We start from the raw sequence: 20,468 nt of genomic DNA, 5'->3' as shown, positions 1-20,468 counted from the left end.
ACGCTGCTTGATCTGTGCAGATTTCTCTCCTGATTCAGGTAAGTCTTTTTTTTTTTTTTTTTTTTTTTTTACTAGAAAAAGCGTTATTATGGATTTAAAGATGGATTTGTTTCTTACAAACACGCAGCTTCTGTCTTCTCCAGATGTTAACTGGTGGACTGGAGTGGAGTTGATTATTGTGATGTTTTTATCAGCTGTTTGGACTCTCATTCTGACGGCACCCATTCACTGCAGAGCATTTTTTATCTTCACTGCAGATAAAAATCTTCATTTTTAGTGAACTATTGCTTTCAACCCAAACGTGTCCCGTTCAAACAAAAACTTGGTGCGATTTATTTTAGATTTATATGAATTATTGTGACCGAAATTTGCAATTTATTTTAATTATCCCATTTTTGTGGAGCCAAATTTTGCCATGGGTGAATTTCACAGCACTTTCGAGAAACTTCCAGGTCATATTTCACTACAGAACTCAAAAGAAAAAAGCAGTACAGTTTAAGTAATAAAATACATTTGCAAAGTGCAATGGAAAGTATTTGTTGTACTGAATTTAATTTATTGTTTGCAGAAAGGACGGTGTATTACTGAATTTCAGTAATGAGGATGAGCTTTCTTTCACCTGACAGTAATTAGAATTTGAGGGCAAATAGTTGCTTAATTGTTATGGGGAAAAAGGCAGAAAGTTTAATTGTCCAAGAATGGGCTACAATATAAAATGAATTCTATTTTTTCTTGATTTTGGGTTGAAATATGATCAGAAATGTTTTTGGTAAGAGTCACTCACTTTATTCAGTTCTGACTGGTGCCTAAAACAATAGCAGTGTGTCCTTGTTGGGCTTTGGTTAAACTGTAAAATAAAAATATTTTTTTGTTGTGAAGGACAATCACTTTTCCACATTATCCTGTGCATCGGAATATTATGGAACATTAATTCAAAAACTGACTAAAACAGAACATATCCACAGTTTGAGTTCCTTCACCACAGCGTTTATCCATCAATACTATGAATGAGGTAAAAGTCATTGAAGTGTTTTGGAGGAGATGGTTGTAAAAGCACCATGTCTGTCTCAAACTTTTTCATAATTCATGTGGAGTTTTGTTGGTTTTAGATTCAGACGAACTGCTGCAGTGTTTGAGGTTTGCTCATGAGGAATGATCAGTGTTCATCTGAACTGGAAACCTGAACTTCAAGACAATAATGAACAAAGCTGAAAACTGGACTGTAAAAGCCCTTCCCAGAGCTGCTTTTTGGAATACATGTATATTAATTGCAGAAATTGTTTATATTGCTGATTTTAAGTGTTATTTACTTTTAACCACATTGCATTTGAAGCTAGTAAAACTGCTGTTTACCCCGGATGATTCTCATGTGTTTCAGCATCATGAGTGCGTGTTCTGATGATGTACAGCTGTCAGAAGAGCTAAATTATATCCCATTGTAAACAACTATATTTTTCTTTCAGAAAATAAATATTTTAAATTGTTAAAATAATGCCTTGTGTCTCTGTCTTTTGCATTGTTTAAATGCATGATTATTATTTATATATATATAAATATACAAATATTGACAAATTTCCTTTACAGTAAAGCAATGCTATTTTAGCATTATATGTAATGCAATTAAATTATATATATTAGTAATTTGTAATTAGCTTTGATTTTTATATATTCAGTTATCTTAATAGAACTTTTAATATTATTTGATTGGCATTTTTATGCATTTTTTAATATATTTTCATTGTTTTTTTTTAAACATTTATTTTAGTGATTCTAATACTATATATATATATATATATATATATATATATAAAAATTTTTGACAATTCTTGTATTAATAAAAAATGTGACCATATACATACAAATACAAAAAAATTATACTGATTCTGCAAATCAAGTCATTTTATTGGTTAAATGTATAATTTAAGTAAATGTTTCACTTAATTTATATCTCCAATGTATCCCAGCAGCCACTAGAGGACGGCATGTTTCATGTGATGTTTAGTAGCACATCAAAATGCATTGTTGGAATACTTTTAAAGAGCTTAACCCTTTGATGCACAGCATGGGTCTAAAGTGACCAGACTGAGTTTATTTTTTATATATCTTTGCCTGAAATTAATTTCATCATTCAGAATTCCTCAATTAACTTGTTTTTGATAATCATAAATCCTTATTTTTCTTTTTTCTTTCTTTTTGAATAAAAATCACTTTTGTGTCACTGCCTTTCTAATGCACAACATATGTCTGAAATTATTAATATTTTCCGTTCTAATCATTAATATGAGTATAATTCACTGTTGCATCAAATTGTATTTATGTAAATGGCATTACCTTACCATTAAACTACAGTGATTATGCTAAACTAAAACCTCTTAAAAAGAGATTATTAATGAATAATATTTATGAACTAGGATGCTTTTTAGATGGCATTAACTTTCTTTAATGGATAAACTGCCAGAGTTTCTTAATTGTAAAATTGTGAGCTAATAAAGATTAAAATCTCAGATCCATATGAAGCTTTCTATTGATTTGTGATCTTGAACATTCTCAGTTGGTGATACGTAAGGTCTACAGGTCCAGAGGAGAATCAAAGTTAATCAATTAAGCTGAAAGGGGAGGAGCCACCTTAATTTAAAGCTGTACTTTGGGGAAGTTTGACATACGGTCAAGGCCAAAAACTCTTAAGGTGCTCATCTTGGAGTATGAAATGCAGGACTGCAACAGTGTGTTGATGGGAATAGTTTAAATCTTACTGGATTATTTGTACAGCAATAAAAGTAAAGATTCTCTGGTGTCAACTATTCCTTGAACCTTTAATTTCCATGGGCCCTTTCCATTCCTTTATAATGGAAGACTTAATTTAAGTACTGATCGTGGAAAGGTTCCTTGAGGAACCAAAAGTGGTTCCAAGGCATGGGTGTTAAAACATCTTTTGGACCTTTTTTTTTTTAAGTGTAGAGGAGGACACTTTTTAACAACTTAATGCTTATAGATGACCAATGGTGAGCTTGTCTACACCTTTGCTCTTACCTACACTTCTGAGGTGTTTGCTGGCACTCCGATTACCCGTTCAGATGGTGCAGTTATTGGTGTTCAATGCCATTATCAAAGGTAAGTGACCTTATGTGATGGTATTGTGAAGCAAAATACTGTGTGTTTGTAAGACAAATTAACATGGAATCCATAATATTGCTTCCTCCATTGAAAAAGTGGACTCATCTGAATCAGGGTAGAAGCATGTACAGATCAAGCACTGTTTACAAACCAGAGTGATTATGGATCTTTTGGCCAGAAGCAACCATTTAAAGTTTAAAACATTTTGATGGATTGGTTTCTTACAATAACGACTGTCCCAATATTAGATTTTGCACTGCTATTGTGTCCAAAAGACTTCACAATATCAATATATTGCGATATCTATTGAAACCTTAGAATCAGCCAAATTAATTACTCTAGTTTTCCTTTTTACCCAATGAACATAAGGATACTGATAAACACATGGCACATGCATTTTCGCTACTACGTAATAAATTTGAAAATTTATTCAAATAGAAAGATGTTGTTTTAAATAGTAAAGATATTTCACAATATTACTGCTTTTGCTGTATTTTTTGGATCAAATAAATGCAGGCTTGGTGAGCAGAAGAGACTTAAAAAAAAAAAAAACATTAAAAATCTTACTGTTCAAAAACTTTTGACTGGTATGTCCATTAATGAAATATGGTTTATATGCTGGTAATTGTTTGATTGAAGTTCAGCTGTGAAATATAAAAGATGAATCATGAATAAAGCTGTTGGTTTGAAGCAATAACTTGTGTTATTGAGTATATAACAAAATAAAGATCAAATAAATAACAGTATAATTCTGTACTTCATTTTATAGTATGCTTAAAACTACTGTACTTAGTTTTACAGCAATTTTACAGTGGTTTGAAACACAGCAACTTCTGGATGATTGTTGCCAATAAGTTACTTTTAATTTGTCAAACATTTTACGGTTATATGCTCTTTTGAAATCAAACTGTGTTGCATTATCATAGGCTATTTTGCAACAAAAATAGCTCCTAGCACATAATTACATTTCTTAGCTGAATAGTGTCGCCTTTAAACTTGTTCATATTACTTTTAGAAGTAACTATCCCTTTAAGTGACAGTTTTGTCATTCAGGCAGAAGTACTGGCAGGGCTTAATTATAACCACGCATGCCTTGTAATGCTCTTGTAAATGTTGAGTAGTTTCAAATAAATGCCTTTTGGGTTTTTTTTTTTTTTTAAAGGTATGAAGCTGAGGAGTCTGCACATGGCCAGGAATAATACCATTTTATCCTGATCTATTCAAGTGTGTGTGTGTTTGTTTTTTTTTTGTTTTTTTTGTTTTTGTTTTGTTTTCTCCGTTTTACCCAATAAAAATGTGATTTAGAGAGTGAGTTGAAGTCATTTTCTTCAGTTTAAATATTTTATCATGTAGTTTAAATGTATTAAGCACCACATAATATGGGGTTTACCCCCCAAAAAAACAAAAAAGCTTGTAACACAAGAGTTTGAAAGGTTATTTTGCATATTAGCACATTAAGTTTATCCAGATGAATTAATAAAGAAATCTAAATGGGGCCCAGTTCTTACCCACTGTGGTCCGGCAATAAACCCATATGGGGCCATTTGTGGGTCCAGTGTGATGACCCATTTGGGCCCCATGAGAGTTATGTATGTGGCCCACTTTGGCCCTGTTTATAAGAACCCATGTGGGCCATATAATGAAAATCTAGATAGGCCCCACTTAGAGCCTATTATGGACCCATTATGTGCTCATATGGGCTAACACCCATGCAGGACCCAAGAGACAGCCCATCAAAAACCCACATGGAAATGTTGGTAAAAAAGTCAATCCAAAAACAAAGTAATTTAAGGTAAAACTAATGCCTGCCTCGACTGGTAGGAATCCAAATGTTTCTATTTTCACAATGTATCTGGATGCTAAAATATTATTTAGCCTATTATGTAATAGGCTTTGTACTTCACTCGGATCGACATCATCCTTCACATCAGCTATATCAACACTGTGGTCATGCTGAACGCAACAGATTGTACAATGGAGCAGTGCAACTTTTTATGTTTCTTTAACTGTATTTTATTTTAATAATAAACAGGCTGCAATGTCGCAAAATATGTTGTGTCTGTGTGTGCATGAGGCGGCGGTGAGATATTGTCATAGCAACGCTGGTTGGTTATACAGATAGAAGCAAAACGCTTTCAAAACTGTCAAGTTTTGCAAAATAAATAAAACTAAAATAAGGCAAGGCAAGTTTATTTATATAGCACATTTCATACACAATGGTAATTCATAGTTCTTTACATAAAAGGAAGTAAAATAATCATTTAAAAAATCAAAACAATAAAACAGGGAACTTAAAAACTTTTTAAATGATTTAGAAATTGATTTAAAATTAATTTAAAACAGTTAACAATATAAAGTTATTATACATAAAATACAGTGTAATCAGTTTGGACGTAGCACAGTGCTCATTTTATGAATGCACGGCTAAACAGATGAGATTTGAGTCTGCATTTAAATGTGGCTAATGTTTAGGACATCTGATCTCTTCTGGAAGCTGATTCCAACTGCGGCATAATAGCTAAAAGTGGACTCCCATTGTTTTGTGTGGACCCTTGGTATTTCTAACTAACTCGATCCTAATGATCTGAGTGGTCTGTTAGGTTTATTTTCAGAGAGAATATGTGCAATGTATTTAGGTCCTGTGCCATTAAGTGATTTATAAACAAGTAAAAGTACTTTTAAATCAATCCTAAATATAACTGGAAGTGAGTGTAAAGACCTGAGGACTGGTGTGATATGCTCAGATATTCTGGTTCTTGTCAGAATTCTGGCTGCAGCGTTCTGGATGATCTGCAGCTGTTTGTTCAGCTCTTTTCCTCGATTTATCAAAGGCTTATGACAGTTGGTCATAGCATCCTATTAAAAAGACTTGCCACTGTTGGTCTTTCTGATTCTGCTATAAATTGGTTTGCTGACTATCTATCAGGTAGAACACAGTCTGTGGTCTTGAAATACTGTATGGCATCTGTCCTGTCAGTTTCAAAGGGTGTCCCTCAGGGATCAGTTTTGGGACCCATTTTATTTTTGTTATACATAAATAATATTTGTGATAACATCCCAAACATTAAATATCATCTTTATGCAGATGATTCTGTTATTTATTGTTTCGCGTCATCAGCTTCGCAAGCACTTCAATGTTTACAGTCAGCATTTAATACTGTTCAGTCTTGCCTTTGTCAACTTAAGCTGGTTTTAAATACAGATTAATGATGTTTTTGACCTCTAAAGTTGAACCAAAAAATTTTCCTGATATTTTATCATTGCAAGGCACTAAAATTGAATGTGTTATGTGTTATAAATATCTGGGCATTGTATTGGATAGTCAGTTAAGTGTTAAAGTGCATATTGACAAATTAATTTCCAAACTTAAGCTAAAACTTGGTTTTTATTACAGAAACAGAACGTTATTTTCATTTAATGCTAAAAACTTGATGTAGTTTTCCATAGTGCCTTAAGTTTTATTACTGGGTGTAGCTATCAAACACATCACTGCATTGTATATGAGAAGGCAGAGTTACCATCCTTGCATACCCGAAGAAGTTTTAATTGGTATTGTTTTATTTATAAGTCGGTAAATCTGGGTGTCATCTGCATAGCTGTGATAGGCAATTTGGTTCTTTCTCATTATTTGACTTAGAAGGAGCATATACAAGCTAAACAAGAGCGGTGCAAGAATTGAGCCTCGTGGGACTTCCACTTAGACTTATGCTCCCCTATACTCACAAAACAACAAATAAATAAAACTGTAAAGCTTTTGCAAAATAAAGAAAACTGTTTTCTGCTGTCTCGTTTTCCTTTCCTTGAACTTTGGATCGCATCACAATAAACCGAAACTAAGCATTTTTCGTTTTGTTAATCTGTCATTGATTTAAGTGCAAAACATTTAGTGTAGGCCAATATAGGTTATTCCTTTTTATGTAAGCCTATAGTTTTATTCTGTTTTCTCCATTCACAAGCGCTGCAGGAGCGTGTGATCTGTTGAATCCATCTTACACTATCCTCAGATAAACTCTATGCATTGCCATTGCGACTTAAGTTACCTATGATGAATTTACAGCAGAGCGCGGGCATTTCACACTTTGGATGCGTCACCATTACATTTGCATATCTGAATTCCTGTGTGGTTGACACCAAATTTCAAATATTAAATGGAACGGTAAAATAATTTTATTAAGCAGTTAATAGCCATTTCAAATTTTCTATTTTGTTTGGAACTATAAAATTTGATTTCATTTCTGGTTCTGTTCCTGTCAAAATTCCATTCATTTCTGGTTTTCCTTTTTATTCCTTGAACCGGTTCAGAGCCCTGGCTAATATTAATCTGTTTAATTTTTTATTCCGAGGTCACCGTAACCACCCAGATCCAGTCCCATGTCCAGACCAGATAGTGGATCAGCTCCTAGAGATATACATGGTAGGGCATCCATATAAATAAACCATTCTAAATATTGACGTTTATTGCAAAGTCCAACTAAATTAGTTGAATTTTCTTCACAAAACTGGCATCTGTCCGTTGACAATAATGCAGGTGGAAATTCCCTGGAGCAGGATGTGATGTCACGCAAACTGTGATAAAGGCCTATATGGTCTGGAATTAAGATGATGGTTGGAGGTTTGTCAAAAAACCATTTAAAAAAGAAACAAATGTCACTTGTGCAACATCTCGAGCATTTTGTTTCTTGCACAGTTTCACTATTAATATCATTACTTTGAGATTAGGGCGATTCACTTTGATTCTTATGTGTTTTGTGATCATTTTAATGCTTCAAGACAGTCAAGGACTGCTTTCCATTTAAAACTCAAGACCAGCAATTTATGAGCGTTGTATTGTTAATAAAACAAAATCCACAAATAATCCACATGACTCCAGTCCACCAATAAATATCTTGTGAAGCAAAAAGCTATGTTTGTAAGAAACAAATTAATTTAAGGAATTTAACTTAAATTATGGAGTCCATAATCCATATTACATCCAGTGAAAAAGTGTTGTCATCTGAATCAGGAAAGAAATATGCACAGATCAAGCACTACTTATTATTTAAATAGTATTTATTAAATTATGGATATTTTGGCCAGAAGAAACATTTTGAAGTTAAAAACTTCTTGTGGATTATTGTGATATTTATATCAGCTCTTGGGACTTTCATTCTGATGCCACCCATTTACTGCAGAGGATCCATTGGGGTGCAAGTGATGTAATGCTACATTTTTCCAAATCTTTTCCAATGAGAAACTAAAAACTCCATAAAAAAAGAGAGATTTTTATGAATATTCTCTATTATTTGAGTGATATAAGGTGCTTTATAAATGACATGAATTGTCTATCACAGACAAACTGTCAAATGTTAATTGTAAAATTGTGAATAAGTGTAGATGAAACTCTCACATTCTTATCAAGCCTTCCATTGGCTAGTGACATTCCAGAAAGTTCTCATTTGTTAATGCATAAACTCTACAGGTCCAGAGGAGAATCAAAGGTAATCAATCAAGCTGAAAGGGGGGAGCCACCTAAATTCAAAGCTGTACTTATTTGCAACGACGAGCACTGTTTGGTATCGTGTTAAAGTTTGTCAGGATGGGTCTTTTGCAATGTGTGTTAGTGCTGGTTGTGCTTGTGGTGTTTGATCTGAGGACTGCTTTTGGAAGTTTGAGATCCAGTCAAAGTCCAAAAAGCAAGAAGCTTCTATCATATCCAGCTATCAGAGTGCCTGCTGTTTCTTCTGAAGGGCTCTGGAAGACGTTGCAGAAGGCTTCTCCGTTCCAAGAGCCTCTTGGTGTTCAGGAGAAACAGGTGTTGCAGGGTCCAGTGAAGCCTTTAGACTGGAGGTTTCCCATTGTTCCAGAGGTGCCGAGCAAGATGGCAGTGGACTTCCATTTGAGGCAACCTGTGACTCCCAGTAGTGTAGCTATTCAATGCGGTGAGAACCGGATTCATGTGGAGGTACAACAGGACTTGTTCAGCAATGGTCAACTGATCCAGCCATCTGGTCTGACTTTGGGAAGATGTCCTGTTGTCGGTTTGGTCCCAGGCTCTAAGGTGCTCTTCTTTGAGAATGAACTGCAGGACTGCAACAGTGTGTTGATGGTAAGAGCTGTTAAGCGTTACTGGATTTATTGTACACTACTAAAAATGGATCCTTGTTTTGGTATCAATGGTGCCCTGAACCTATAACATCCATGGGATGGTTCTTTTATAGTGTGAAACACTTGATAACTAATCACTCAGGTAACCAAGTGTTATGGCATGACTTGCTAAGACCCCTTTTGGAATGGGTTCTTTTTTGAGAACCCTCTTGGTAACATCATTCTCCTATAGATGACCCAGGATGAGCTTGTCTACACCTTTGCTCTTACCTACACTCCTGAGGCATTTGCTGGCACTCCGATTATCCGTTCAGATGGTGCAGTCATTGGTGTTCAATGCCATTATCAAAGGTAAGTGACCTTTGTCACCATTGAAATTGCTTGCTACTGTGGAACTGGAAGCCCATTTAATTGGTAACGTCTTGAATGGCAGGTTTCATAATGTCAGCAGTAATGCCTTGAAGCCAACTTGGGTCCCTTATGCCTCAACAGCGGTTGGTGAAGAAGTCTTGCTGTTCTCCCTGAAGCTCATGATGGGTTTGTGCAATTTCTCTAGACGTTCTGCCTTATGAACGAGGCTGTGCCTAAATTGTTCTTCCCTCTTGCAGATGACTGGTCCTATGAGAGGCCTTCAAACTCTTACTTCCTGGGTGACATTATTAATATTGAGGCATCTGTGAAGGTGTACAACCACGTCCCTCTGCGTGTGTTTGTGGACCGCTGTGTGGCCACCCAAGTACCTGATGTGAACGCCCTTCCGAGATATTTGTTCATTGAGAATCATGGGTGTGTTCATGTCCCCAGATGCTGCAGAGTTGATTTCGAGTAACCACTTTGTCCCTGAGAACTGTATTTTTATTTTTTCTTCTCTTTTTAGATGTCTTGTGGATGCCAAGGTCACTGCTTCCAGCTCACGCTTCATGCCTCGATCCCAGGAAGACAAAATCTGGTTCCAGCTGGAGGCCTTCATGTTCCACGGGGGATCCAGTCCTTCTGTATGTATTGAGTGTTTGGAAAATGATCGCTCCCATTTGCTCTGGTTTGTGACTCCTTACCAGTGGTGTCTCTTGCAGATCTACATAACGTGTGTCCTGAAGGCCACTCTTTGCTTCTGCACCTAGTGATGTGCTCCACAAATCCTGTTCCTTTGCCAATGGGTAAGTTCATACCACTTAAGAATATATTAAAGTTGCCATGTCTGACTTTTCGCATTGCAGGTGGCTTGCTGCTGATGGGAACCACCAGGTTTGCGGTTGCTGTGACTCCACATGTGGTCTTGATGGTGGAATTGCTGCTTCTCCTTCTGGAGGTAGGAAGGTGCTTTTAAGCTTGGTTTGACACTTCAAGCACTTAACTCTGTCTGCTCTTTCTAGGTGTTCAGTGGGAAGGGAAGGCCTCACTCGGTCCTGTAGTGGTTCAAGAGCACAAGAAGACTTTAGCTGGTTCTCAATAAATGTGGGGGGCAAACTTATTGTTTCTGGTTTTTCTTGTCTAGTTTAACCAATTGACTTGAGTGCTGTAAGAGTGGGGAAGCGGGTAGTCCTACTGTACCTGTTCTCTTGCCAGAAAGAAAGGCTCCCTTTTCTCGTTAGGGAAGTTAATATTAACCCTTTTAAAGAGACCTGTTGAGCTCCCTCTGTAGAGTACCGTAAAGGTGGAATACATTGCCCATGATGCTGTAAAGGGAATTCTGTTAATTGGAATTTGTGCTAAGAGTTCTGCGTGAACATCCACTGCAGATATTTTGCATGCATCTTATGCAGTGAACTTGTGTTGGTAGCTTCAAATGAGCAGTCTAATTTCTCCTTGCATCCCCAAATAGATTTGATCAGTTAAATTTGTTTCCCAATCTTCCTTTATCTCGCCTGTTTCTAAATCAGTGTTCAATAAAAATCGCACTCCCAGTTTTCAACCTGCAAGTATTAACGGTGGCACAACATTTTCCACTTATGGAATTTTCCACCTTCAGATGGGTTATTTATAGGTTTTACATTTTGTTAGGAAAATGGCATGCATCTTGAGTTTAATATCTGGTGTGCCAAACTTGCAGAACCTCCTACTGATATAAAGGTTTTCATGCAGTAGCAGTTATAATTCTGAAACATCATTGACGAAATAACTCAAATTGAACTAATGTTGTCTGGAATCTGTGCATGACCATTTTGAAAACTGTTGGTTTGTCACTTGTGCAACATCTTGGGCTATTTGTTTCTAGCACAGTTTCCATATTAAAGGGATACTCCACCCCAAAATGAAAATTGCCATCACTTACCCTCATGTCGTTCCAAACCCGTAAGAGCTTTGTTTGTCTTCGGAACACAATTTAATATATTTTGGATGAAAACCAGGAGGCTTGTGTGTGTGTGTGAAGTTAAATACACTGTCAAGGTCCAGAAAAGTGTTTTCTACGTAAATTTACGCTTTGATTTGGAAGAAAACCGTGCATCCTTGTCATGGCTGGCAATAGTGTATGCAGAAGTGTTAATTTCGTTAACAAAGACGACGATGAAATATTTGTTAAACACTTTTTCTGTGACTAAGATGAGACATTGACGAGCTAAAAATAATATCTGATGACAAAATTATGACGATTTATGCTACGTCTTTAACTAGACGAGACTGGACTATAATGTTATTTGAGGACTACCGGACATTCAAAATGCATCCTATAGGCTATTGTCCTTCAAAATGTGCATCCCTGTCATTGGATTGTGATCGGATAAGGGCCGTTTGCATATCTAGTCAGTATAGCATCCCCAGTGGATGGATAGGCTAATAAAACACAAACTAGCGATCTGAAACAATGGCCTCAGGACCCGAAGGGGTAGGGATAAGGTAACCAGACGTCCCGTTTTTCCAGGGAGTCACAATTCGTTGTCGATTAACTTAAAGTTAGTGAAGGTGGGATAGGCGGAATCATGCTAATAGAAGTGTTATCTCTCTCGCACGTTCCACTTCCTCAGTTCTCATATGGAGCGTGCGATTAGTTCTCAGCACTCAAACACACAACAGTCCAAATGTTTATCGTGTAGAGTATCTCACGTAAATACAGTAGATTAAGTGAACGTGAACAGGTGGGTGAAAACTGAACATGTCAGTACTTCATGCATGCCTTCTGTCTTAAAAGGACAGCATTCCAAATTAAATAGCTATCTGTCATTAATGTTAACCAACCAAAGATGTTAAATATATACATGTTAAGTAAACCTACTGTATCTGAAAAATGAGTTTAATTTGTATCTCTATTGTATTTGTCTTATTGTGCTTTTAAAAAATATATAAATATATATATATATATATATATATAATATATATATATATATTTTACATTTTATTTATATATATATATATATATATATATATATATATATATATATAATATATATATATATATATAAATAAATAAAAAAGTGTTTTTATAAGTTGCTCCTTTTTCACTTAAATTATGACAGTTTTCATTTTTGCGTGAACTATCCCTTTATTCAAGTTTTTCCAAATTCAGTCCTTGGTTCAAATTTCTCATAAGCTTAATTGATTTGGTCTAAAGAGAGAAGAATTAATGATTATTTTAGTTTAAAGACTACATATAAAAATAGCTACCAACATAAATTTTGGTGACTACAGTTTGGCTAAAACTATTGACTAAACGTAATGACTAAAAGTTGACAAAAATGCAATGACTTTTCATTGACTAAAACTCAAATGACTAAAACGTGACTTAGACTATTAAGCATTTTCGTCTCAAGATGAAGACTAAGACTAAATCAAAAATGCCTGCCAAAATTAACACTGGTACACAGTTTGCCTTCAGCAGGTGTTTTCCAAAATGGTGTGACGGTGATGTGGGGAGAGACAGAGGAGACCACTTGTTGAATAAAGTTATTTTTGTTTTATTCATGTACAAAGTGTTCTCGTCGCTTCATAACATTACGGTTGATCCACTGACGGCAGATGGATTATTCTGATGATACTTTTCTGGACCTTGACGGTGTGTTTTACTTGGCAGTATATGAGACAGTCACAAGCCTCCCGGTTTTCATCCAAAATATGTTAAATTGTGTTCCGAAGGCGAACAAAGCTGCGGCATAATAGCTAAAAGCGGACTCTGTTTGTTTTGTGTGAAGCCTTGGTATTTCTAACTGACTCGATCCTAATGATCTGAGTGGTCTGTTAGCTTTATATTCAGTGAGCATAGGGATGGGCAGTATTTCAAATACATGTATTTGAAATACAAAATTGTATTTGTGCTTTGACATGACTTCTGAAACTAATGTCTGTCTCCAGAATCACACCAAGATTCTTGACTTGATTTTTAGTTGTTTGAACCCTAGAGTCAAGGTATGCATTCACCTTGAGAACTTCATCTTTGTTTCCAAATGCAATGACTAGTTTTCTCTTTGTTTAACTGAAGAAAATTCTGGCACATCCAACTATTAATTTCATCAGTGCATTGGCAGAGGGAGTCAATGGGGCTGAAGTCATTTGGAAATAAGTCTAGGTAAATCTGGGTGTCATCTGCATAGCTGTGATTGGCAATTTCATTATTTGACTTAGAGGGAGCATATACAGGCTAAACAAGAGCGGTGCAAGAATGAGCCTCGTGGGACTTCCACTTAGACTTATGCTCCCCTATACTCACAAAACAACAAAAAATTAAAACTGTTTTGCAAAATAAAGAAACTATTTTCTGCTGTCTCGTTTTCCTTTCCTTTAACTTTGGATCGCATCACAATAAACCGAAACTCTGCACTTTTTTTTTCCATTTGATTATCTGTAAATGATTTAAGTGAAAAACATTTAGTGTAGGCCAATATAGGCAATTCCTTTTTATGTAAGCCTGTAGTTTTATTCTGTTTTCTCAATTCACAAGCGCTGCAGGTACGCGTGATCTGTTGAATCCATCTTACACTATCCTCCGTTAATCTCAAATGCATTGCCATTGCGACTTAAGTTACCTATGATGAATTTACAGCTGAGCACGGACATTTCATGCTTTGGATGCATCAGCGTTACATTTGCATATCTGAATTCCTGTGTGGTTGACACCAAATTTCAAATATTAAATGGAAAGATAAAATAGTTTTATTAAGCAGTTAATGGCCATTTCAAATTTTAAATTCTGTATGGAACTATAAAATTTAATTTGATGTTTTCGTTTTCATTCCTTGAACCGGTTCAGAGCCCTGGCTAATATTAATCTGTTTAATTTTTTAATCCGAGGTCACCGTAACCACCCAGATCCAGTCCCATGTCCAGACCAGATAGTGGATCAGCTCCTAGAGATATACATGGTAGGGCATCCATATAGATAAACCATTCTAAATATTGATGTTTATTGCAAAGTCCAACTAAATTAGTTGAATTTTCTTCACAAAACTGGCATCTGTCCGTTGACAATAATGCAGGTGGAAATTCCCTGGAGCAGGATGTGATGTCACGCGAACTGTGATAAAGGCCTATATGGTCTGGTTTGTCAAAAAGCTTTGTTTGTAAGAAACAAATTAATTTAAGGAATTTAACTTAAATTATGGAGTCCATAATCCATATTACATCCAGTGAAAAAGTGTTGTCATCTGAATCAGGAAAGAAATATGCACAGATCAAGCACTACTTATTATTTAAATAGTATTTATTAAATTATGGATATTTTGGCCAGAAGAAACATTTTGAAGTTAAAAACTTCTTGTGGATTATTGTGATATTTATATCAGCTCTTGGGACTTTCATTCTGATGCCACCCATTTACTGCAGAGGATCCATTGGGGTGCAAGTGATGTAATGCTACATTTTTCCAAATCTTTTCCAATGAGAAACTAAAAACTCCATAAAAAAGAGAGATTTTTATGAATATTCTCTATTATTTGAGTGATATAAGGTGCTTTATAAATGACATGAATTGTCTATCACAGACAAACTGTCAAACGTTAATTGTAAAATTGTGAATAAGTGTAGATGAAACTCTCACATTCTTATCAAGCCTTCCATTGGCTAGTGACATTCCAGAAAGTGCTCATTTGTTAATGCATAAACTCTACAGGTCCAGAGGAGAATCAAAGGTAATCAATCAAGCTGAAAGGGGGGTGCCACCTAAATTCAAAGCTGTACTTATTTGCAACGACGAGCACTGTTTGGTATCGTGTTAAAGTTTGTCAGGATGGGTCTTTTGCAATGTGTGTTAGTGCTGGTTGTGCTTGTGGTGTTTGATCTGAAGACTGCTTTTGGAAGTTTGAGATCCAGTCAAAGTCCAAAAAGCAAGAAGCTTCTATCATATCCAGCTATCAGAGTGCCTGCTGTTTCTTCTGAAGGGCTCTGGAAGACGTTGCAGAAGGCTTCTCCGTTCCAAGAGCCTCTTGGTGTTCAGGAGAAACAGGTGTTGCAGGGTCCAGTGAAGCCTTTAGACTGGAGGTTTCCCATTGTTCCAGAGGTGCCGAGCAAGATGGCAGTGGACTTCCATTTGAGGCAACCTGTGACTCCCAGTAGTGTAGCTATTCAATGCGGTGAGAACCGGATTCATGTGGAGGTACAACAGGACTTGTTCAGCAATGGTCAACTGATCCAGCCATCTGGTCTGACTTTGGGAAGATGTCCTGTTGTCGGTTTGGTCCCAGGCTCTAAGGTGCTCTTCTTTGAGAATGAACTGCAGGACTGCAACAGTGTGTTGATGGTAAGAGCTGTTAAGCGTTACTGGATTTATTGTACACTAATAAAAATGGATCCTTGTTTTGGTATCAATGGTGCCCTGAACCTATAACATCCATGGGATGGTTCTTTTATAGTGTGAAACACTTGATAACTAATCACTCAGGTAACCAAGTGTTATGGCATGACTTGCTAAGACCCCTTTTGGAATGGGTTCTTTTTTGAGAACCCTCTTGGTAACATCATTCTCCTATAGATGACCCAGGATGAGCTTGTCTACACCTTTGCTCTTACCTACACTCCTGAGGCATTTGCTGGCACTCCGATTATCCGTTCAGATGGTGCAGTCATTGGTGTTCAATGCCATTATCAAAGGTAAGTGACCTTTGTGACTTGTGGCATTGCTTGTGGTGGTGGAACTGGAAGCCCATTTAATTGGTAACGTCTTGAATGGCAGGTTTCATAATGTCAGCAGTAATGCCTTGAAGCCAACTTGGGTCCCTTATGCCTCAACAGCGGTTGGTGAAGAAGTCTTGCTGTTCTCCCTGAAGCTCATGATGGGTTTGTGCAATTTCTCTAGACGTTCTGCCTTATGAACGAGGCTGTGCCTAAATTGTTCTTCCCTCTTGCAGATGACTGGTCCTATGAGAGGCCTTCAAACTCTTACTTCCTGGGTGACATTATTAATATTGAGGCATCTGTGAAGGTATACAACCACGTCCCTCTGCGTGTGTTTGTGGACCGCTGTGTGGCCACCCAAGTACCTGATGTGAACGCCCTTCCGAGATATTTGTTCATTGAGAATCATGGGTGTGTTCATGTCACCAGATGCTGCAGAGTTGATTTCGAGTAACCACTTTGTCCCTGAGAACTGTATTTTTTATTTTTTATTTTTTTTAGATGTCTTGTGGATGCCAAGGTCACTGCTTCCAGCTCACGCTTCATGCCTCGATCCCAGGAAGACAAAATCCGGTTCCAGCTGGAGGCCTTCATGTTCCAGGGGGGATCCAGTCCTTCTGTATGTATTGAGTGTTTGGAAAATGATCGCTCCCATTTGCTCTGGTTTGTGACTCCTTACCAGTGGTGTCTCTTGCAGATCTACATAACGTGTGTCCTGAAGGCCACTCTTGCTTCTGCACCTAGTGATGTGCTCCACAAATCCTGTTCCTTTGCCAATGGGTAAGTTCATACCACTTAAGAATATATTAAAGTTGCCATGTCTGACTTTTCGCATTGCAGGTGGCTTGCTGCTGATGGGAACCACCACCAGGTTTTCGGTTGCTGTGACTCCACATGTGGTCTTGATGGTGGAATTGCTGCTTCTCCTTCTGGAGGTAGGAAGGTGCTTTTAAGCTTGGTTTGACACTTCAAGCACTTAACTCTGTCTGCTCTTTCTAGGTGTTCAGTGGGAAGGGAAGGCCTCACTCGGTCCTGTAGTGGTTCAAGAGCACAAGAAGACTTTAGCTGGTTCTCAATAAATGTGGGGGGCAAACTTATTGTTTCTGGTTTTTCTTGTCTAGTTTAACCAATTGACTTGAGTGCTGTGGAAGTGGGTAGTCCTACTGTACCTGTTCTCTTGCCAGAAGGAAAGGCTCCCTTTTCTCATTAGGGAAGTTGATATTAAATCTTTTAAAGAGACCTGTTGTGAGCTCCCTCTGTGGAGTACTGTAAAGGTTCAATACTTTGTCCACGATGCTGTAAATGGAATTGTTAATTGGAATTTGTGCCAAGAGCTCTGCGTGAACGTCCACTGCAGATATTTTGCATGCATCTTATGCAGTGAACTTCTGTTGGTAGATTCAAATGAGCAGTTTAATTTCTCCTTGCATCCCAAATAGATTTGATCAGTTAAATTTGTTTCCCAGTGTTCCTTGTCCTCTCACATGCTTCTAAATCAGTGTACGATACAAGCGCACTCCCAGTTTTCAACCTGCAAGTATCAACATTGGCACAACATTTTCCACTTCTGGAATTTTCCACCTTCAAATGGGTTATTTATAGGTTTTACATTTTTGTTAGGAAAATGGCATGCATCTTGAGTTTAATATCTGGTGTGCCAAACTTGCAGAACCTCTACTGATGTAAAGGTTTTTGTGCAATAGCAGATCCATTGTAATTCTGAAGTCATTTACATAACACTTAAATTAAACTAATGTTGTCTGGAATCTCAGTGGATGACAGTTTTGAAAACTGGTTTGTCACTTGTGCAACATCTTGGGCAGTTTGTTTCTATTTCAATTGAAGTTTATTTGTATAGCGCTTTTTACGATGCAAAGCAACTTTACAGAAAATTAAGTTTCTACAATATTTAGTAGTAGCTTATCAGTGATGACTGTCAGTTTATGTGCATATGGCAGAAATGTTCAGAAAAATCAAGACGTAAACAGACAATTAACACTATTATCAGCAATTATGCAATCAAACTTATAGCAGAATGTGGTAGTTCTGTATGTTTCAGGGTTAGAATCATCTGAGGGGTTGGCATCATCTCTTCACAGGTGTTATGGATCCAGACTGGAGCTTGTGTAAATCCAAATAGAGACATAATTACCATAGCTTCTGGTAGAAGACTAGTTAGGTACGCAGGAGCTAAGCCATTAAGGGCCTTATAAGTCAGTAATAATATTTTGTAACTGATACAGAACTTAATAGGTAGCCAGTTTACTTTAATATTAATAAAGCCTTGCATTTGGATCCCCAACTCTGTTGTCACGCTCTCCAGGTTGCAAGTACATTATGGAAGTGTACTAAGTGTACTTAATATATTTTACTGAGTTTTTATTTTATTATTTTTTTATTTTTATTTTTATTTTTTTTCGCCTGGGAGCACAATTACCATACATTTGAAATGAATTATTTAATCTATTAAAATATGTGGGCAATACATTTATAATATATTCATGATATATTCTTATATTTTAAATAAGTGTATTTTCTATGTATGAAAAGTATATTTAAAAGTGCATGAAAGATGGTTTCAATTGCACTACAAGTGGTAACTAAATAAAAATAATAATAATAATACAGAGAAAGTATGTTAAATGCACATTTTAGTTAATATGCATGGCTTCCCAAAAAAGCACATTTGAGTACACTTAGATGTTCTTAAGATTATCTTAAGAAATACTAAAGAATAATTTTTTGTATATTATGTGCAAAAATAGTGCGTGAAAATGGAGCACTTTAAGTACATTATGGACTGTTTACAGCAGAAGTTACAAAAAAACTGTTTATATCATTTTAAATATGGATTTTTTTTATTATTATTATTATTTTTTTTTTTTTTTTACAAAAATTTATCAGTTCACTACAGGAGGACTTTGTTTACCCCCCAGAGCCGTGTGAGGAACGTTTTAATATGGACTGATGCACTTTGACTTCTTTTGGACCATTGAACACATTTTTTTTAATATAACTCCGACTGGATTTGTCTGATGTTCATTTTTGGGTGAACTAACCCTTTAACGTGGGTGTTCAGGGACTTTGTTTTTTCATTCCCTCTCTTCCCCTCTAGGTGTTCAGTGGAAAGGCAAGGCTTCACTTGGTCCCATAATGGTTCAAGAGCGACGGAAGACTTTAACTGGTTTTCAGTGAATTTGTGAAACCTACCCTTGTTTCTGGTTTGTTTTTCCTTGTGTAGATTGTCAACCAGTTTTGACCTGAAAACATGCTTTCAGTTTGGGGAAACTGGTATTTGTACAGTAGCCTTTCAGGGTCTGGAAGGGGAAAAATTTAATGGGGGGGCTAACGTAACACTAAAGATAGACCTCTTACAAACTCTGGTTTTTAAAGAATTGTTTCAAAGTGGAGTTCCTTATGGATTACTACACTACCCATGATGCTGTAAATTTGCCCAATCTGAGTGTTGCCAAATAAAATCTCTAGAGGGAACACTTAGACGCATTGCATATACTTGTCTGCATATTCTGCAATAAACAAGATTTTTTCAGCTTTAAATGAATAGTCTAGACCAAACTCCACTGGGAAAAGTGGGTCGGTACCAATGCACTCTTGAGTTATTGGACTTTTAGTGGTTTGGTGGTGATATTTTGTGCTACTGGCAAATTCCAACAGAATTTAAGGCCATTGTATTAAGTGTGTTTCCGATATGCTTTTTTATCTTCTGTCTTTCTTTCTTTTTTTTTCTTCCCCTGGACCAGGGTGGGGACTGCTGGTACATGCATGATTTTGAGTTGAATAGGAATGCTAAATGAAGTGCACTTCCAGTTTTAAACCTGTAAGCATCAACTTTGGCACATTTCCCACTTTTGTAGGTCTTGTGCATTTAATATAGAAAGATGGCATGCATCCTAAGTTCAGTTTAATATTTAGGGTGCCAAGCTTGCAGAACCTGATGTAATTTGTTTTTATGCAGTGGCAAGCGGATCCGTTATTCCTAAAAATTGGTTTCACATTCAATCGTTTGGAATTCCAGTTCACAACCTTTTAACATGTTGGCTGGTCGTTAATGCAGCATCTCAGGCATTTGGTTTCTTGTACAGCGCAGTTTCACTACCAATGTCGATATTTGGGTTTTGTACCATTGACTGAGTTCCCCATATGTGTTTAGAGATCATTTTAAGTCAAGAACTAACTGATATCCATTATAAACCATTCAAGACAGACACGCA

The 20,468-nt window shown here is 36.5% G+C and overlaps 1 protein-coding gene across 1 annotated transcript; it reads left to right on the top strand.

Annotated features, from left to right (window-relative positions):
* The first annotated feature begins 8,674 nt into the window (after positions 1-8,674).
* On the top strand, positions 8,675-17,333 carry LOC109045301. Its single transcript, XM_042743064.1, is given in 16 exon segments — positions 8,675-9,199; positions 9,431-9,549; positions 9,632-9,735; positions 9,807-9,984; positions 10,076-10,304; positions 10,306-10,355; positions 10,416-10,507; positions 10,572-10,640; positions 15,288-15,862; positions 16,094-16,212; positions 16,295-16,398; positions 16,470-16,647; positions 16,738-16,855; positions 16,934-17,016; positions 17,077-17,171; positions 17,236-17,333. Coding segments are annotated over 16 exon segments (2,703 nt in total). The 5' UTR covers positions 8,675-8,689; the 3' UTR covers positions 17,316-17,333.
* Positions 17,334-20,468: the final 3,135 nt, after the last annotated feature.

The sequence above is a fragment of the Cyprinus carpio genome, chromosome B17 (genome assembly GCF_018340385.1).
Source record: "Cyprinus carpio isolate SPL01 chromosome B17, ASM1834038v1, whole genome shotgun sequence".
NCBI classification, from domain to species: Eukaryota; Metazoa; Chordata; class Actinopteri; order Cypriniformes; family Cyprinidae; genus Cyprinus; species Cyprinus carpio.
This window is presented reverse-complemented; position numbering and strand designations above follow the sequence as displayed.